Source organism: Bombina bombina, chromosome 4, assembly GCF_027579735.1.
Source record: "Bombina bombina isolate aBomBom1 chromosome 4, aBomBom1.pri, whole genome shotgun sequence".
Classification (NCBI taxonomy): domain Eukaryota; kingdom Metazoa; phylum Chordata; class Amphibia; order Anura; family Bombinatoridae; genus Bombina; species Bombina bombina.
In genome coordinates, this window is record NC_069502.1 from 1,053,120,193 (window position 1) to 1,053,142,001 (window position 21,809).

The window sequence follows — 21,809 nt, forward strand, 5'->3', positions numbered from 1 at the left end:
GCCTGAGTTATAGACACAAACTTGTGTATATTTTATCTATAAATTCAGAGATTAATAGGCTACCCTAATCCTCAACTTTCAGCAGTGCCATTAGTACTTTTGTTTTTCTTTATTATTTCATAATGTCTTTTGAATTACAGTCCTTTATAATTATAAAGAAGGAATCTTAAATAATTAGTCTGTATTGTGCTTGGTAAACTGTCACATGACATAAAAAAAAAAGTATCAGTAATTGGTATCGGCGAGTATTTGAAAACAAGTATCAGTACTTGTACTCGGTCATAAAAAAATGGTATCGGTATAACCCTACTTTTAATAGAAGCGTTTTTGCAAATATGTTACTATTCAAAGATTTAATTCATCTATGCAAATTTTCATTTTCACCAGAATGTCCCTTTAAGTGTTAAAAGCAGAGCTTTCCAAACTTTTCATGTTGGTGACACACTTTTTAGACCTACATCATTTAGAAACAGTAATTCAGTTGTACTAGCAAACAGAAGGTTAAACTAACTTTTTTTAAGAGATACAGACACATACATAAATTATATAATAACTAAATGTATTTACAAGTAACAGTAAGTATGTGCCAGAATTAAAAGAAAGTTTAATAACACCAATGGCTAATTGCTATTTTAATGGGATGTATGAGGTTGATGGGATGAACACAGTTTCTGAATATTTGGTGGAATATTAGATAAAGACACTCGCGTTTTATCATTAAGCATTTTTAAGCTTCCACTTCCTATCCATATATCAAGAGCAGGAGCAGCAATGCACTACTGGGAGCTAGCTTAAAAAAAAAAAAAAAAAAACACTTTGACTTCCGACTTCAGTTCAGCCCGTGCAGCAAACACACTGCTGTCCCATTCACTCACTATGGAGTCACGAGCTGATTGAGGAGACAACACGTGCTGTCAGGGGCCAATGTGCCGCCAAAGTCACCAATGGGAATAGTTTCAGTAACCAACTGAGCTGCGCCAATAGGTTAAGATGATCTGTAACCCACTAGGTATCAATCACATGTCAACCCCGTGTTATATTCGTAGCAGGCAGGCGGAAAGTCGGAAACCCCAAAAAAAGTTTTAAAAAAAAGTTAAATTCAAAAAAATTTGTGCTGAAGCAGGGACATACCTACACATGTCAAGAGGCATAGATATGTGTGTAGAAGCCAATAACCAGCTATGCTTTTTCATCAAAGGATACAAAGAAAACAAAGTAAATTTGAATATAGAAGTAAATTTAAAAGTTTTGTATGAACAATCTAACTATAATTCTGACTTCATTTCAACATTCAAAATAACAGAATGTACAAAGTTGTAACTAGAGTTATTCTTTTGGTCAGTCATACCCTTGACCAGGGTTGCAATACATTTTAGTTTATGAACACTGAGCTTTTTAGTATCAAGTAGGTTCTATATCTCCGACACTGAACCCATATTTTTTTCTTTAATGATTCAGATAGAGCATGCAATTTTAAGCAACTTTCTAATTTACTCCTATTATCAAATTTTTATTTGTTCTTTTGCTATCTTTATTTAAAAAAAAAAAACAGGAATGTAAAGCTTAAAGGGACACTAAACCCAAACTTTTTCTTTCATGATTCAAGTAGAGAATACAATTTTAAACAACATTCCAATTTACTTCTATTATCTAATGTGCTTCATTCTTTAGATATCCTTTGTTGAAGAAATAGCAATGCACATAGGTGAGCCAATCACACGAGGCATCTATGTGCAGCAACCAGTCAGCAAATACTGAGCCTATCTAGATATGCTTTTCAACAAAGTATATCAAGAGAATGAAGCAGATTAGATAATAGAAGTCAATTAGAAAGTTGTTTAAAATTGCATGCTCTTTCTAAACCACGAAAGAAAAAATTTGGGTTTCATGTCCCTTTAAGAGCCTGCCCATTTTTGGTTAAGAACCTGGGTTATTCTTTCTTATTGGTTTGCTAAATGTAGCCACCAATAAGCAAGCGCTATCCGGGGTGCTGAACCTAAAATGGGCTGGCTCCTAAGCTTTAAATTCCTGCTTTTTAAATAAAGATAGCAAGATAACTAAGACAAATTGATAATAGGAGTAAATTGGAAAGTTGCTTAAAATTGCATGCTCTATCTGAATCATGAAAGAAAAAAAAAATGTTTTTAGTATCCCTTTAACCCCTTAATGACAACTGACGTACCAGGTACGTCATGCAAAAACTAACTGTTAATGACAATAGACGTACCTGGTACGTCAGTTGTCTAACAGAGTGCTGGAAGTGATCACAATCGCTTCCAGCAGCTCTGAGGGTATTGCAGTGATGCCTCGATATGGAGGCATCCTGCAATACCCCTTTACAAGCCTCCGATGCAGAGAGAGCCACTCTCTGCAGAAATAATTAAACATACAAATAAAAGTTATAAATAAAATTAAAATAGTTTGGTTTGTGGGGCCAAACTGGGTACTGGCAGACAGCTGCCAGTACCCAAGATGGCGGTAATTGGGTAGGGGAGAGGGTTAGAGAGCTGGAGGGGGGGATCAGGGAGGTTGGTGCTAAGGCAGGGGTCCATCACAACTAAAATATTTTATAATTTTTATTTAAAAAAAAAAAAAAACTCTTATTTAGTACTGGCAGACTTTGTGGGGTGGGGGAGGGAAGAGAGCTGTTTGGGAGGGATCAGGGGGTGGGATGTGTCAGGTGGGAGGCTGATCTCTAAAATTAACCCTGCAAGCTCCCTACAAGCTACCTAATTTAACCCCTTCACTGCTGGGCATAATTCACGTGTGGTGCGCAGCAGCATTTAGCAGCCTTCTAATTACCAAAAAGCAACGCCAAAGCCATATAAGTCTGCTATTTCTGAACAAAGGGGATCCCAGAGAAGCTTTTACATCAATTTCTGCCATAATAGCACAAGCTGTTTGTAAATAATTTCAGTGAGAAACCTAAAATTGTGAAAAATATAAAGTTTTTTTTTTTTATTTGCTCGCATTTGGCGGTGAAATGGTGGCATAAAATATACCAAAATGGGCCTAGATCAATACTTGGGGTTGTACACTACACTAAAGCTAAAATTAACCCTACAAGCTCCCTAATTAACCCCTTCACTCCTGGGCATAAAACATGTGTGGTGCGCAGCGGCATTTAGTGGCCTTCTAATTACCAAAAAGCAACCACAAAGCCATATAAGTCTGTTATTTCTGAAAAAGGGGATCCCAGAGAAGCATTTACAACCATTTGTGCCATAATTGCAGAAGCTGTTTGTAAATAATTTCAGTGGGAAACCTAAAGTTTGTGACAAAATTTGTGAAAAAGTGAACTTTTTTTTTTTTTTTATCGCATTTGGCGGTGAAATGGTGGCATGAAATATACCAAAATGGGCCTAGATCAATACTTTGGGATGTCTTCTAAAACAAAATATATACATGTCAAGGGATATTCAGGTATTCCTGACAGATATCAGGGTTCCAAAGTAACTAGCGCTAATTTTGAAAAAAAGTGGTTTGGAAATAGCAAAGTGCTACTTGTATTTATTGCCCCATAAATTGCAAAAAAAGCAAAGAACGTGTAAACATTGGGTATTTCTCAACTCAGGACAAAATTTATAAGCTATTTAGCATGGGTGTTTTTTGGTGATTGTAGATGTGTAACAGATTTTTGGGGTCAAAGTTAGAAAAAGTGTGTTTTTTTTCCATTTTTTCCTCATATTTTATCATTTTTTTTTTTTAGTAAATTATAAGATATGATGAAAATAATGGTATCTTTAGAAAGTCCATTTAATGACGAGAAAAACGGTATATAATATGTGTGGGTACAGTAAACGAGTAAGAGGAAAATTACAGCTAAACGCAAACACTGCAGAAATCTAAAAATAGCCGTTGTCATTAAGGGTAAGAAAATTTAAAAATGGTCCGGTCATTAAGGGGTTAAGCTGTATGCCAGACTAGCAGCTAAGCATTTATCTATTTTTTCTAAAAGTGCTTAGTTATATCTAAAATAGTAATATATAGTTGATTTCTTTTTGTTCACAGAAAGAAAATGAACAGGAATGCCCTGTTGCAGTTAGAACGACTGGTCCAGATTCACAATATTTGCCGACACTTGCACACACTGTGCCTTCCAAATTCAGCCAGGATACAATGGAAGCCTCTGCATTGCTGCCCACAGTCAGTGTGTCCTGCCAAGTACCACACACAGCTATGGCAAACAGATACCTTTATAAGAGTGGCTCTCTCACAATACCGATTTTTGTCAACTAAAGAGGTAGTATAATACTTAGAGCAACATTTTATTTGCTCATTGGAGGCACAATCTGAAATGTCAAACAATGTTTGTATAATCCATATTAAAAGGACACAACCCAAATTTTTTCTTTTGTGATTCAGATAGAGCATGCAATTTTAAGCAACTTTCTAATTTACTCCTATTATCAATTTTTCTTCGTTCTCTTGCTATCTTTATTTGAAAAAGAAGGCATCTAAGCTTTTTTTTGGTTCAGCCTCTGGACAGCACTTTTTTTTGGTGGATGAATATATCCACCAATCAGCAAGAACAACCCAGGTTGTTCACCAAAAATGGGCTGGCATCTAAACTTACATTCTTGCATTTCAAATAAAGATAGCAAGAGAATGAAGAAAATTTGATAATAGGAGTAAATTACAAAGTTGCTTAAAATGTCATGCTCTATCTGAATCATGAAAGAAAAAATTGGTTTCAGTGTCCCTTTAACTAAACTAAAATGTTCTTAAAAGGATAGTATACACCTTGAGATTTTATTATAAAATGTTTAATTATGTATAGTAAAGCAAGTGTGCAATATATGTTTGTTTATTTTGCCCCAATTTTATGTAATTTAGGTCTGAAAATTGTGGCTTTTCTAATTCTCAAAACTGATAAATCACTCTGCAAACTTCTCATGGCTAACCCTGCTACATATCTCTAATTTGATTTTGCAGATAGTAACCGCAAAGCAATGCATTATTATTATTATTATTATTATTATTAAAAAACAACAACTCCCTAATGCAGTTTTAATTTATGTAATAAAAAATCAAACAAAATAATATTATATGTGTGTGAAGACCATAACATTGAGCAAGCAATGCAGTGGTGAACCCCCAACATGGCTATGAGGTCGAAATGCAGGGATGAGGTCGAAATGCAGGGATTTAAGTGATACTGCAATGTTTGGTCAGAGTAGACACAGTGATTTTTGAATAGCTCGTTTTTTAGTAAACAACAATTTGAAGGCTTGTCAGAGGGCGGCACTATGGTTTGAGTGTATGGATAAGGAATTACCGCATTAGCCTAGTGCACTGGTTTTTAATCCTGTCCTCAGACCTCCCTAACAGGACACATTTTGTGGATATCTGAACTAGAGCACAGATAAAATAATCAGCTGATTAGTAAACATGGCCGTTTTACCTGCCCTTATCCTAGGTAATCCAGAAAACCTGGCCTCTCGGGGAGGCGTGAGGACAGGTTTAAAACTAGTGGCCTAGTGTGATTTGAGCAACTAGCATGTAGGTCCCATCCAGGCTGTCACATTTTACTGATGCCAAAAAATAGAAATATTCCAAAATCCAAACTATTCCGAAATTCAAACATTTTCTGGTCCCAAGCAGTTTGGAAATAGGGTTTTGTACCTGTGTGTTTTTAACCCCTTTTATTACCCCTTACTTGTGGTAGCTACCCCTGATTGTCCGTGCCGTGAGTAAAGTGATGAAGGGAACAAGAAAGGTGGAAAGTGTTGAGTCTGACTGCCAAGTGCACATGCAGAAGCTGAACAGAAGTGACAAGCAGCTGTGCTGGTGCACTGTGCATAAAGTGTTGCAGTGACTGTTGGATGAAACCACATATTAGCGTCTGTCAGTGCGTATTTTTCTAGATGTTGTAGGTTTCTGGCCTCTGGTATTTGTCTAGCATTGTTTTATAAAAATGCTTTAGCTAAAACCCTACAGCTGAACAATAGGACATAGACTGGTCATATTTATTTATTTAATTGGTTTCTGTGTGTAAGACGTAATTGATGCATGCCAACATGTTATGAGTACAGATTTTTGTGATAATATATTTTTGCTGAAGAATTCTGACTATATATATATATATATATATATATATATATATATATATATATATATATATATATATATATATATATATATATATATATATATATATATATATATATATATATATATATATATATATATATATATATATATACACAGGGAGTGCAGAATTATTAGGCAAGTTGTATTTTTGAGGATTAATTTTATTATTGAACAACAACAACCATGTTCTCAATGAACCCAAAAAACTCATTAATATCAAAGCTGAATATTTTTGGAAGTAGTTTTTAGTTTGTTTTTAGTTTTAGCTATTTTAGGGGGATATCTGTGTGTGCAGGTGACTATTACTGTGCATAATTATTAGGCAACTTAACAAAAAACAATTATATACCCATTTCAATTATTTATTTTTACCAGTGAAACCAATATAACATCTCAACATTCACAAATATACATTTCTGACATTCAAAAACAAAACAAAAACAAATCAGTGACCAATATAGCCACCTTTCTTTGCAAGGACACTCAAAAGCCTGCCATCCATGGATTCTGTCAGTGTTTTGATCTGTTCACCATCAACATTGCGTGCAGCAGCAACCACAGCCTCCCAGACACTGTTCAGAGAGGTGTACTGTTTTCCCTCCTTGTAAATCTCACATTTGATGATGGACCACAGGTTCTCAATGGGGTTCAGATCAGGTGAACAAGGAGGCCATGTCATTAGATTTTCTTCTTTTATACCCTTTCTTGCCAGCCACGCTGTGGAGTACTTGGAAGCGTGTGATGGAGCATTGTCCTGCATGAAAATCATGTTTTTCTTGAAGGATGCAGACTTCCTCCTGTACCACTGCTTGAAGAAGGTGTCTTCCAGAAACTGGCAGTAGGACTGGGAGTTGAGCTTGACTCCATCCTCAACCCGAAAAGGCCCCACAAGCTCATCTTTGATGATACCAGCCCAAACCAGTACTCCACCTCCACCCTGCTGGCGTATGAGTCGGACTGGAGCTCTCTGCCCTTTACCAATCCAGCCACGGGCCCATCCATCTGGCCCATCAAGACTCACTCTCATTTCATCAGTCCATAAAACCTTAGAAAAATCAGTCTTGAGATATTTCTTGGCCCAGTCTTGACGTTTCAGCTTGTGTGTCTTGTTCAGTGGTGGTCGTCTTTCAGCCTTTCTTACCTTGACCATGTCTCTGAGTATTGCACACCTTGTGCTTTTGGGCACTCCAGTGATGTTGCAGCTCTGAAATATGGCCAAACTGGTGGCAAGTGGCATCTTGGCAGCTGCACGCTTGACTTTTCTCAGTTCATGGGCAGTTATTTTGCGCCTTGGTTTTTCCACACGCTTCTTGCGACCCTGTTGACTATTTTGAATAAAACACTTGATTGGTCGATGATCACGCTTCAGAAGCTTTGCAATTTTAAAAGTGCTGCATCCCTCTGCAAGATATCTCACTATTTTTTACTTTTCTGAGCCTGTCAAGTCCTTCTTTTGACCCATTTTGCCAAAGGAAAGGAAGTTGCCTAATAATTATGCACACCTGATATAGGGTGTTGATGTCATTAGACCACACCCCTTCTCATTACAGAGATGCACATCACCTAATATGCTTAATTGGTAGTAGGCTTTCGAGCCTATACAGCTTGGAGTAAGACAACATGCATAAAGAGGATGATGTGGTCAAAATACTCATTTGCCTAATTATTCTGCACTCCCTGTATGTATGTATGTGTATATATATATATATATATATATATATATATATATATATATATATATATATATATATATATCTCTATCAATATAGTGCAATATGTTTGATAACAAATATATTATTCACACCAGTGGTCCCTCCATGGGGCTACTCACACTTAGAAGAGCCAACCAGGAGTAATAGGAGTAAATTAGAAAGTTGCTTAAAAATTCATGCTCTATCTGAATCACAAAAGAAAAATTTGGGGTTCAGTGTCCCTTTAAGAGGAATTGCAAATAAAATAAAAAATACGTAGAACAGGCAGAAATACTTAAAAAAAAGATTTATAGAAAAGAACTACCAGGTAACAGCTATTGAAAAAACCATAGAAGACGTTTGAAAGAATGGAAAGGAAAAATCTTTTAAAATATAAAGATAAGAATCCAATGAGTATTGCAAATAAGTCTTTAGGTCCTATGGTGTTGAGACACAGTTCACAATATAACCAGATAAAAGACATTATCAATAAACATTGGAAAATACTATTCAGGGACCCGGTATTGGAAACCATGTTAGAGGAAAGGCCCAATATTGTCTGTAGAAAGGTACCCAACATTAAAGACCAATTGACAAGGAGCTATATAAAAGATAAAAACATGGACTGGTTACACACAGCACAAATTGGTTCTTCCTAATGCCATTCATGTAATGCATGTCAGATTACCATAAAAACAGAAAAAGTTAGAAAACAATATACAGTCAATGATGGAAGAAAATTTGATATAAAATATCTTATCACCTGTAACAGTAAATATGTTATATACCTGTTACGTTGTACCTGCAATTTATTATATGTAGGTAGAACCACTTGACTACTGAAAACCAGGATCGACGAGCATGTATATAACATAAAAACTGGCTTAAAAAAACATTCAGTTTCAGCTCATTTTGATAAAGTACACTATAGAAATCCTATGGATTTGGAATTTATAGGGATTAGAAAAGTCCATCAACATTGGAGAGGAGGTGATAGATTACAAGATCTTGGACAATTAGAGATGGAATGGATATACATCCTAAACACTCTAATACCTCATGGTTTGAACAAGGATTTTGTACTTCATCATTTTCTCAATTAATTACATTTTTCTGTAATTTTATTTTAATTTTCTTCAATATTCACTATCTATTGGAGATAGGTTCCCCTTTTCTATATGTCGGTCTGTATAAGTATTATTATGTAATCACTATAAACAAGCAGCTCACCAATTTTTGTTATACATTGTAGGATAATATAATAGTCATTATTTAGAGACAACTCAAATGCTGAAAGGTCTATCACAATAGTCAGACATCATTTAGATACAACAGCATTTCATTTAACAAAAAATGCTGGATAGGTCTATTTTAACAATTGTGAATATATATGATGTAGTAAAACGAGACAGCAACACAATCATTATTTTAAGAATTTAAAATAACTGTTTAACAACTGTACAGTATTTACATATGGTATACAATCCATGTATTGTGAATTTTCATGGACATACTTGCAAAGCAAAATTATTAGCAATAGTCATAAAAATCATGTATTACTATGTATTTTACATATATCAGTAAAGCAAAAGAATGCTACTGGTATACTAATACTATTGGTACTTTTAACAATATAAAATAACTTTCTGGGATTTATTGTACTTTTTCCTTACTATAATTAACAACAGATATGATTTTAAACTCATAAATATGATCCTTTTGGTCCGTTAATGGATTTCGTAGATGAAATTATTAACATGAACACTTCTGCCCAAATCAAAGATGGCGGACGGCATTTTCCCATATGGGAAACTCTTGCCCTTATCAAATATGGCGGACGGAACTTTCAAACATATATGAAGAACTCTTGCCCTTATCAAAGATGGTGGACAAAACTTTCAAACATAACCAGGTGACATTGAAATCCACACATGATTTGATGACATCATTTGTAACAACCAATAGGATCATCATTCACCCTATATATTCCTTGGGAGAGGAGACGCACACCATCCACTACCTTGAAAAAGCCGTACGCTTACGGCGAAACGTACTTTGGAATCTCTATTGCCACCACGCCTCTAAAACAATTTGGTTACCAAGACAGGTATCGAGGGTTTGACATTTATTGGATTGGGGTTAAGCTTAAGCCATTTTGCAGGCTATTTTACCACAAGTCCATTACAAATTTGTTATACCGCTCCCACTAATAACAGAAAGTGGAATAGATACCCGAGTAACTATAAATTTTTAAGGGACCACCGGTGTGAATAATATCTTTGTTATCAAACATATTGCACTATATTGTAACTATTTTTATTTTGGAGGTTTGAAGGAAATCCTAATTTACCAAGAGGAAGGAGAAACCACACGGATCACACACATCCTTAAATTGGAATATATAATTCCTTAAATATTTTGTAATTTTAAATCAATCACTTTTTTATTTTTATTCTGTTATACACTAAGTGAATTTTGTGTACTTTTTGTATCACATATCATATATATATATATATATATATCTAATGTGTGTGTGTGTGTGTGTATATATATATATATATATATATATATATATATAAACATAATTTATGCTTACCTGATAAATTCCTTTCTTCTGTAGTGTGATCAGTCCACGGGTCATCATTACTTCTGGGATATTACTCCTCCCCAACAGGAAGTGCAAGAGGATTCACCCAGCAGAGCTGCATATAGCTCCTCCCCTCTACGTCACTCCCAGTCATTCGACCAAGGACCAACGAGAAAGGAAAAGCCAAGGGTGAAGTGGTGACTGGAGTATAAATTAAAAAATATTTACCTGCCTTAAAAACAGGGCGGGCCGTGGACTGATCACACTACAGAAGAAAGGAATTTATCAGGTAAGCATAAATTATGTTTTCTTCTGTTAAGTGTGATCAGTCCACGGGTCATCATTACTTCTGGGATACCAATACCAAAGCAAAAGTACACGGATAACGGGAGGGATAGGCAGGCTCTTTATACAGAAGGAACCACTGCCTGAAGAACCTTTCTCCCAAAAATAGCTTCCGATGAAGCAAAAGTGTCAAATTTGTAAAATTTGGAAAAAGTATGAAGCGAAGACCAAGTTGCAGCCTTGCAAATCTGCTCAACAGAGGCCTCATTCTTGAAGGCCCAAGTGGAAGCCACAGCTCTAGTAGAATGAGCTGTAATTCTTTCAGGAGGCTGCTGTCCAGCAGTCTCATAAGCTAAACGAATTATGCTACGAAGCCAAAAAGAAAGAGAGGTAGCAGAAGCTTTTTGACCTCTCCTCTGCCCAGAGTAAACGACAAATAGAGAAGACGTTTGTCGAAATTCCTTAGTTGCCTGTAAGTAAAATTTTAGAGCGCGGACTACATCCAGGTTGTGCAGTAGACGTTCCTTCTTCGAAGAAGGATTTGGGCACAAGGAAGGAACAACAATCTCTTGATTGATATTCCTGTTAGTAACTACCTTAGGTAAGAACCCAGGTTTAGTACGCAGAACTACCTTATCCGAATGAAAAATCAAATAAGGAGAATCACAATGTAAGGCTGATAATTCAGAGACTCTTCGAGCCGAGGAAATAGCCATTAAAAATAGAACTTTCCAAGATAACAACTTTATATCAATGGAATGAAGGGGTTCAAACGGAACGCCCTGTAAAACATTAAGAACAAGGTTTAAACTCCATGGTGGAGCAACAGTTTTAAACACAGGCTTAATCCTGGCCAAAGCCTGACAAAAAGCCTGGACGTCAGGAACTTCTGACAGACGTTTGTGTAACAGAATGGACAGAGCTGAGATCTGTCCCTTTAATGAACTAGCAGATAAACCCTTTTCTAAACCTTCTTGTAGAAAAGACAATATCCTAGGAATCCTAACCTTACTCCAAGAGTAACCTTTGGATTCACACCAATATATAGGTATTTACGCCATATCTTATGGTAAATCTTTCTGGTAACAGGCTTCCTAGCCTGTATTAAGGTATCAATAACTGACTCGGAAAACCCACGTCTTGATAAAATCAAGCGTTCAATTTCCAAGCAGTCAGCTTCAGAGAAGTTAGATTTTGATGTTTGAAGGGACCCTGTATCAGAAGGTCCTGTTTCAGAGGTAGAGACCAAGGTGGACAGGATGACATGTCCACCAGGTCTGCATGCCAAGTCCTGCGTGGCCACGCAGGAGCTATTAGAATCACTGATGCTCTCTCTTGTTTGATTCTGGCAATCAATCGAGGAAGCATCGGGAAGGGTGGAAACACGTAAGCCATCCTGAAGTCCCAAGGTGCTGTCAGGGCATCTATCAGGACTGCTCCTGGATCCCTGGATCAGGACCCGTAACGAGGAAGCTTGGCGTTCTGTCGAGACGCCATGAGATCTATCTCTGGTTTGCCCCAACGTCGAAGTATTTGGGCAAAGACCTCCGGATGGAGTTCCCACTCCCCCGGATGAAAAGTCTGACGACTTAAGAAATCCGCCTCCCAGTTCTCCACTCCCGGGATGTGGATTGCTGACAGGTGGCAAGAGTGAGACTCTGCCCAGCGAATTATCTTTGATACTTCCATCATAGCTAGGGAGCTTCTTGTCCCTCCCTGATGGTTGATGTAAGCTACAGTCGTGATGTTGTCCGACTGAAACCTGATGAACCCCCGAGTTGTCAACTGGGGCCAAGCCAGGAGGGCATTGAGAACTGCTCTCAATTCCAGAATGTTTATTGGCAGGAGACTCTCCTCCTGACTCCATTGTCCCTGAGCCTTCAGAGAATTCCAGACGGCACCCCAACCTAGAAGGCTGGCGTCTGTTGTTACAATTGTCCAGTCTGGTCTGCTGAATGGCATCCCCCTGGACAGATGTGGCCGAGAAAGCCACCATAGAAGAGAATTTCTGGTCTCTTGATCCAGATTCAGAGAAGGGGATAAGTCTGAGTAATCCCCATTCCACTGACTTAGCATGCACAGTTGCAGTGGTCTGAGGTGTAAGCGTGCAAAGGGTACTATGTCCATTGCCGCTACCATTAAGCCGATTACCTCCATGCATTGAGCCACTGACGGGTGTTGAATGGAATGAAGGGTGCGGCAAGCACTTTGAAGTCTTGTTTGCCTGTCCTCTGTCAGGTAAATCTTCATTTCTACAGAATCTATAAGAGTCCCCAGGAAGGGAACTCTTGAGAGTGGAACGAGTGAACTTTTCTTTTCGTTCACCTTCCATCCATGTGACCTTAGAAATGCCAGTACTAACTCTGTATGAGACTTGGCAGTTTGAAAGCTTGAAGCTTGAATCAGAATGTCGTCTAGGTATGGAGCTACCGAGATTCCCCGCGGTCTTAGTACCGCCAGAAGAGCACCCAGAACCTTTGTGAAGATTCTTGGAGCTGTAGCCAATCCGAATGGAAGAGCCACAAACTGGTAATGCCTGTCTAGGAAGGCAAACCTTAGGTACCGGTAATGATCTTTGTGAATCGGTATGTGAAGGTAGGCATCTTTTAAATCTACAGTGGTCATGTACTGACCCTCTTGGATCATAGGTAAAATTGTCCGAATAGTCTCCATCTTGAACGATGGAACTCTTAGGAATTTGTTTAGGATCTTTAAGTCCAGGATTGGTCTGAAAGTTCCCTCTTTTTTGGGAACCACAAACAGATTTGAGTAAAACCCCTGTCCCTGTTCCGATCGTGGAACAGGATGGATTACTCCCATTAACAAGAGCTCTTGTACGCAGCGTAGAAACGCCTCTTTCTTTGTCTGGATTGTTGACAACCTTGACAGATGAAATCTCTCTCTTGGAGGAGAGTATTTGAAGTCCAGAAGGTATCCCTGAGATATTATCTCTAGCGCCCAGGGATCCTGGACATCTCTTGCCCAAGCCTGGGCGAAGAGAGAAAGTTTGCCCCCCACTAGATCCGATCCCGGATCGGGGGCCCTCAATTCATGCTGTTTTAGGGGCAGCAGCAGGTTTCCTGGTCTGCTTGCCCTTGTTCCAGGACTGGTTAGGTTTCCAGCCTTGTCTGTAGCGAGCAACAGCTCCTTCCTGTCTTGGTGCAGAGGAAGTTGATGCTGCTCCAGCTTTGAAATTACGAAAGGAACGAAAATTAGACTGTCTAGCCTTAGCTTTGGCTTTGTCCTGAGGCAGGGCATGGCCTTTACCTCCTGTAATGTCAGCGATAATCTCTTTCAACCCGGGCCCGAATAAGGTCTGCCCTTTGAAAGGTATATTAAGCAATTTAGACTTAGAAGTAACATCAGCTGACCAGGATTTTAGCCACAGCGCCCTGCGTGCCTGAATGGCGAATCCTGAATTCTTCGCCGTAAGTTTAGTAAGATGTACTACGGCCTCCGAAATGAATGAATTAGCTAGTTTAAGGACTCTAAGCCTGTCCGTAATGTCGTCCAGAGTAGCTGAACTAATGTTCTCTTCCAGAGACTCAATCCAGAATGCCGCTGCAGCCGTGATCGGCGCAATGCATGCAAGGGGTTGCAATATAAAACCTTGTTGAACAAACATTTTCTTAAGGTAACCCTCTAATTTTTTATCCATTGGATCTGAAAAAGCACAGCTATCCTCCACCGGGATAGTGGTACGCTTAGCTAAAGTAGAAACTGCTCCCTCCACCTTAGGGACCGTTTGCCATAAGTCCCGTGTGGTGGCGTCTATTGGAAACATTTTTCTAAATATCGGAGGGGGTGAGAACGGCACACCGGGTCTATCCCACTCCTTAGTAACAATTTCAGTAAGTCTCTTAGGTATAGGAAAAACCTCAGTACTCACCGGTACCGCAAAATATTTATCCAACCTACACATTTTCTCTGGTATTGCAACTGTGTTACAATCATTCAGAGCCGCTAACACCTCCCCTAGTAATACACGGAGGTTTTCCAGTTTAAATTTAAAATTTGAAATATCTGAATCCAGTCTGTTTGGATCAGAACCGTCACCCACAGAATGAAGTTCTCCGTCCTCATGTTCTGCCACCTGTGACGCAGTGTCTGACATGGCCCTAATATTATCAGCGCACTCTGTTCTCACCCCAGAGTGATCACGCTTACCTCTTAGTTCCGCTAATTTAGCCAAAACTTCAGTCATAACAGTAGCCATATCCTGTAATGTGATTTGTAATGGCCGCCCAGATGTACTCGGCGCTACAATATCACGCACCTCCCGATCGGGAGATGCAGGTACTGACACGTGAGGCGAGTTAGTCGGCATAACTCTCCCCTCGTTGTTTGGTGAAATTTGTTCAATTTGTACAGATTGACTTTTATTTAAAGTAGCATCAATACAGTTAGTACATAAATTTCTATTGGGCTCCACTTTGGCATTGCAACAAATGACACAGGTATCATCCTCTGAATCAGACATGTTTAACACACTAGCAAATAAACTTGCAACTTGGAATACAATTCAATTAGAATAATATTAAAAACGTACTGTGCCTTTAAGAAGCACAGAAGATCTATGACAGTTGAAAATTAATAAATTGAAAACAGTTATAGTGTAAACAACACAACTTTAGCAAAGGTTTAATCCCATTAGCAAAGATAACAAATTCTGAAAGCAGGAAACAAATTACAGAATAAACTTTTTTTTTTTTTTTTGTTTTTTTTTTATTTCAGTCAACTATAATTCTCACAGCTCTGCTGAGAGAAATTACCTCCCTCAAAATAAGTTTTGAAGACCCCTGAGCTCTGTAGAGATGAACCCGATCATGCAGGAAATACAATGAGCTGCTGACTGAAATATTTGATGCGTAGCAAAAGCGCCAAAAAACGGCCCCTCCCCCTCACACACAGCAGTGAGAGAGAACAGAAACTGTCAGAAAGAAGATTAAGCAACTGCCAAGTGGAAAAATAGTGCCCAAACATTTATTCACTCAGTACCTCAGCAAATGAAAACGATTTTACATTCCAGCAAAAACGTTAAACATAATTTTATGTAATTCTTACAGTGTAATTCTAGTGAAGTACCATTCCCCAGAATACTGAAGTGTAAAGTATACATACATGACATTATATCGGTATGGCAGGATTTTCTCATCAATTCCATTGTCAGAAAATAAAAGCTGCTACATACCTCTATGCAGATTCATCTGCCCGCTGTCCCCTGATCTGAAGTTTACCTCTCCTCAGATGGCCGAGAAACAGCAATATGATCTTAACTACTCCGGCTAAAATCATAGCAAAAACTCTGGTAGATTCTTCTTCAAACTCTGCCAGAGAGGTAATAACACACTCCGGTGCTATTTTAAAATAACAAACTTTTGATTGAAGATATAAAACTAAGTATAATCACCATAGTCCTCTCACACATCCTATCTAGTCGTTGGGTGCAAGAGAATGACTGGGAGTGACGTAGAGGGGAGGAGCTATATGCAGCTCTGCTGGGTGAATCCTCTTGCACTTCCTGTTGGGGAGGAGTAATATCCCAGAAGTAATGATGACCCGTGGACTGATCACACTTAACAGAAGAAATATATATATATGTATATATATGTATGTATATATATGTATGTATATATATGTGTAATGTGCGCACATCAAGATAATTACTGGTGTACCTTGCGGGTTTAGTTCCAGACCACCAAATTCAGTGAATATAGCAACAAAAATAAATATATATATATATATATATATTTTTCCCAGTGCATGTAAAAGTTATATTTACACCATACTGTAGTATATTAAGTGTGCATTAGCATTATGTCTAAAACAAAAATGTACATACCTTAATTAAAAAATACTTTTATGCTAATTATCATCTGAGCTTTCAGTGAGTCATAATTTTTTTTCTGGTGTGTGTATATATAGGTGTGTGTATATATGTGTATTTGTGTATATTCATGTGTATTTGTTTATATGTGTATATATGTATATTCATGTGTATTTGTTTATATGTATATTCATGTGTATTTGTTTATATGTGTATATATGTTGGAAAAGTGGCACAAAAGCACAATATCTGTGAAACGCACTAAAACGAGGTATTTCCTGTATTAATGTATTTTCTTTTTGTTTAGTGTCAGTTGTTTTATATCTTTTGCATGGGATATGGAAAATGTCTATCTTTCTGAGGCTTTTGTAGATACTGTACTTGAATGTTTTGTGTTTTTGTTATAAATAAATGGTAAAAGTTGACATGTGTTAGGCTATAAGGTATACTTTTATTTACATAACCACAGACCTATGAATATCTGTGTATTACTATTTTAATTTGATAAAAGTATTCCTGTTTAAGACCTATAATAGATAATCACAGACTGATGATATTGACTTATCCTCTTGGTGCTATAATGATTTCCTTTTAGATTCAATCTACAAAGAAAAATAAGTTGTCCCCAATCAAACCCAAGAAAGAAAAACAGGAGGTTGAAATATGGCAAAATATGACTGTTGGTGATCTAGCAAAGGCTATGGATAAAGATGCTGGTGAGTGTTTGCTTATTCTCATAGACCCTTATCAGTACGCCTATGGTTATAGCATCTGATCGCATGTGTAGGTAGAAACTTCACTCAGACGTCTGAGAAGGTGGGAGCCACAGCCCTGACATATATCCCTCCCTGCTTGAGAGCAGTTCTATTTCTATTTGTTTGACATAAAGTATGCTGAGCTACAGAAGTGTGCATTGTGGACAAAAGAAGGAAATTACTTGACTGCATTCATAACAGCATACTTGGTATTGCAAGGGTCAAGCCACCTCCTACTGTTGTTAGGGCCCAAGCTTGTGACTTTGCATGTAGCCCCAAGATATATGTACACAAGTGAGACGAATTTCCCTCGATTTATGGACTTTAGTAGACCGTCAATGGCTTCCCCCTGCTGGTAACCCTCTCTCATACGCCATGATTCTACAAGAGCACACAGGATGGTTTCAGGGATTCTTCTGTTGGCTGGTTACCTGTGTTTTGTGTCTACTCAGCCCTGTGCATGTATGGTTGACCCCTGTCTTGTTAAAAGTACATAATGGGTGTCATGTTGTATGCCCAGTTGTTTGGGATAATGGGTATGTAATGCCTCCATTTTCCCTGCTATTCCCTTTTCTGGATTTTGTTTAGTTATTTCCACAAAGTGATATTGATGTTTGTTTATTAAATGTTTGGTAAATGCATCAGTTTTTTAATCATTGTGGATGTAAATATTTATTTGCATTGTGTTTATGTCACATTTAATATGTGATGTAATGCTGCTGCTGTTTCTATCATGGCTGCCTAGACCAGCAGGCGAGAAGATGTGGCGATGGTGCTTTGATACATCTTCAGCATGATGGCATTTTGTAATCAGTAGTGTGTTTGCTGATAACTACAGTTAATGCAATTTAGTCATTAATAAGTTGTCTTTTGGTTAAGAGGAGGTTTTGCTTATTTGCCCTGGGCATGTGGCTCAATGATCACTGGGTCATGGTATGTCTGCCACCCTGTAGATGATGATATGGTTTTAGTAATATTCTACAATGGGGAGATGTTATGCAGTCTGTAATGTAAAAATTGTTACATACAGATTATGTTGTATGTATGTTTGTACAATGTCCAAAATGTCATAAGGGGGCGTATGGAGTTCTAATAAATATTCTAATTTCACAACTGTAAATTTCTTTAAGCACACTTGTTTAAGGATAGGATAAAAAACATATGCAGTGTACGCTAAATGTAAAATAAAAACAGTGTTTACTTTATTGTAGCTATTTACATCAAATCTAAAAATGTAATCTTGTCTTGGCTATGTGCACTAGTGAACTGTAGCCCCATATTGTTATTATTCATATCAGACAGAAATATTTCTAATAAATCGTTCTGTCCTTTCCAGTTCATGAGGATATCGTCTATGTATCTTTTATAGAGCACAAGGTTTGTCCCCAGCTGGTGGTGGCGGGCGAGGAAATCACTTTCCCCCAGGCCCATAAATAAATTGATGTATCTGGGGGCAAACCTTGTGCCCAAAGCTGTCCCCATAATATGTAGATATAAATTCCCATCAAATTAAAAATAATTTGTGTTTAGAATAAACTCTATTCCGTTTCACAAGTAATATTATGTTGTTTTTTATTCCATATTCATGTCTAATGTATGTATTCTTGTACAAATGGGTATCATTTTTCATAGGAGGCCTGGGGTGCATGCGGCTATCATGAGATTGTCTGTCTGTGTGTAGGGCAGTGATACAGTGAATCTCATATTTCACCTATGATTGATCTATGATTGCTCTGCAATATTAAAGCCCTGTAAATTTTGCTAGCAACATGAGTTCCAAATTATTTAAATATAGTGTGTAAACAATGTTTTTGTATAGCCCCTTTGGCCAAACAGACGCACCATTGTGTCACAAAAACACCAAGTCTTAAGGACCCTTGTGATGTAATGGTATGTCCTTCCTTTTTGGCCACTTCACAGGTGATTCCCCGCAGTTCCTGACTCGCCTACAGCCCTAGATCTTGGCTCGCAACTGAAGCAGTCTGTTCTAAACCCAGGCCAGTCATGTGATCACTGTGATAGTTAATCACAGTGACCACATGGTTACTTTATTTAATGCAATAACATTAAGGGTAGACTATCCAGTAGAAAAAGGGAGGTAGGGGGTGGTCCAGAAGGGGAAGGAAGGGATGGGGTAAAAGTTAAATTTTGACTAGTCTGTCTCTTTAAACACATAATAGAAATACCAGTTGGAACTTAAGGTGCACTGCTTGTCCCGAGCAGAACTCGCTGCTGATCCAATAAGCAGTACTAGTTACACAACTCAAATATGCAACTAGCACTGCTGATTAAATCTGTGACTTTTTCCGCTTGGGACCAGGCGTTACTTCTACTGTGTCTTTAACCCCATTGTCCAGCTTAAACACACAGTACTGCAGGTCGATTATCTTAAAGGACCATTATCTAACCCGTAAGAGCATGTGATTTTAAGAGTGGGTTGTTCAGTCTGCTCGAAAATTATTTATTCTAAACAAGTTAATTTAATAGGTAGAACAGAGAACAAACAAATGGTGCAGGCATGAGTGGAGACCAAGCTGTTACAGTCGCAACATGCAGAGTGAGTTAGGCTCTTAGGGGTTAATATCACCACTTCTTATATAGCACATAAAGAGCATTTATACGTTAGAGAATCACAGCATCATGTAACAGAGCAAAGCAAGGCAAGGCAAAGCAAGGAAGCGTGTAGAGATGATATATGAGTGAATAATAATATCAGGCTGCAGATGTCAGGAAATACCAGGTCCCGCATATATAGATGCTTGTAATTACACTTAGGTGTGATGAATCATTCAAACCACAGACCCTGTTATATGTAATCTAGCAAAGGAAATGCAGAGCGTGTGATCCTCATTCAAAGGCAGGCTGCAAATACCACACCAGTCGCTCAAATGCTATTCATTGCTGTTAGTATAGAGGCAGGCGTAGGAAGCATGTATGGCAGGCAGATTTGTCATTCATAGCAAATGTATAAAGTCCATATAGAAAGGTAGGTAACAAATGTCAGAAAAAAACAGGTTCCAATTGGCTGGAAAAGTTATAATTATGCAAAATAGCCGGGCCCACATTCAGTGGTTACAACAACCCTGTACAATATCATGCAATGTGCCCCAAGTCGTAATAAGTAGTAATCATCTGTTACTCACTACCCGGTCTTCGTGCTCCATTAGATTGTGCCCTTAAGTGCTTCAACTGCGGTCTCTGGCGCTGTGTATGCGGCTCCAACTCTGCTCAGCTGGTCTCCACTGTAGTGGCACGCCACTTAACTCCTCCTCCGGCTGTGACGTCACCCGGCAAGGCAGTCCAGACTTGCTGTGAACTGTGATGTAGGAATGGATACCCAGTACTCCATATAGAATAGCAAAAAAATAATCCAAAGGAGTTCCAGCAAGAAACAAAATTACATGTCTATGACTACAGCCAGCTTGGCTGAAACCGGTCAGACCTATTTTTGATACTCCCATTCGTTTGTTAGGAGTCTGCCTATTTTTGTACTTGTTTTATTATGTCCTAATAAAAGTCTGTTTTTACTCAACCAGCACTCTTGTTTCTTGCTGGAACTCCTTTGGTTTATTTTTTTTGCTAAGTTAATTTAATAGATTACTAATATTTGTTATTTAAAAAGGAACTTTTAATAATAATATGCTATAGTTTGTTTCAAAATAAAATGATCTGAGTAGCTGACTTCCGTTTGAGGGAGGAGCAAGCAAGGTGCTGTGCGTTGGGCTGCTCCTGCTTGCAGCTTGAACCAACCACTCCCGCCTTCAACTGCAGGGCCGGACTGGGAAATTAGACCAGCCCTGGAAATTTGTATAGACCAGCCCAACCCCGCCCCCTCCAACCTAGCCACGCCCTCTCCAAGCCAGCCAACTATGCTCTAGCTGGTTTTCCCTTCAACTCATATAGATATAGATATATATATATATATATATATATATATATATATATATATATATATATATATATATATATATATATATATATATAAAATATAGAGAAAATAACTCATTGTATAAACCATTTACAAATCTAAACAAGTCAGAAGACTTGCTATAAACCCAGAAACTGCAAGTCTTCTGACTTGTTTAGATTTGTAAATGGTTTATACAATGAGTTATTTTCTCTATATTTTGTATTTAGTGGAGGATTTTAAACTCACTTTTCACCTCCCCATAATTTTAATTGTTGTTATATATATATATATATATATATATATATATATATATATATATATATATATATATATATATATATATATATATATATATATTATAAAATAAAAATATTGTGAGTTAAGCAGGCAGTTTATACACAAATGAAATACTTGCAGATATACTTACACATACTTGCAGACACAGCGTACACATACATGCAGACACACTATATACACATGCATACCACAACACACACATACATGCAGACACAAACATACACATACAAACCGACACACACCACATACACATACATGCAGGTGCAAAACATACACACACCACATGACCCCTCAAAACTAAAACTTTCAGAGTATAGGATTATTTAATATGCCAATTAAAATAGATGCATAGTCTAAAAATAAT

At 37.8% G+C, this 21,809-nt stretch overlaps 1 protein-coding gene across 1 annotated transcript in view; it reads left to right on the forward strand.

Annotated features, from left to right (window-relative positions):
* The window catches only part of MTIF2 (mitochondrial translational initiation factor 2), a 168,922-nt gene that overhangs the window by 1,507 nt on the left and 145,606 nt on the right, over positions 1–21,809 (forward strand). The window contains exons 2-3 of the mRNA XM_053712192.1: positions 4,012–4,243; positions 17,079–17,199. Of these exons, the coding sequence (XP_053568167.1) occupies positions 4,019–4,243; positions 17,079–17,199 (346 nt within the window). The 5' untranslated portion in view covers positions 4,012–4,018. The remainder of the gene's footprint in view (positions 1–4,011; positions 4,244–17,078; positions 17,200–21,809) is intronic.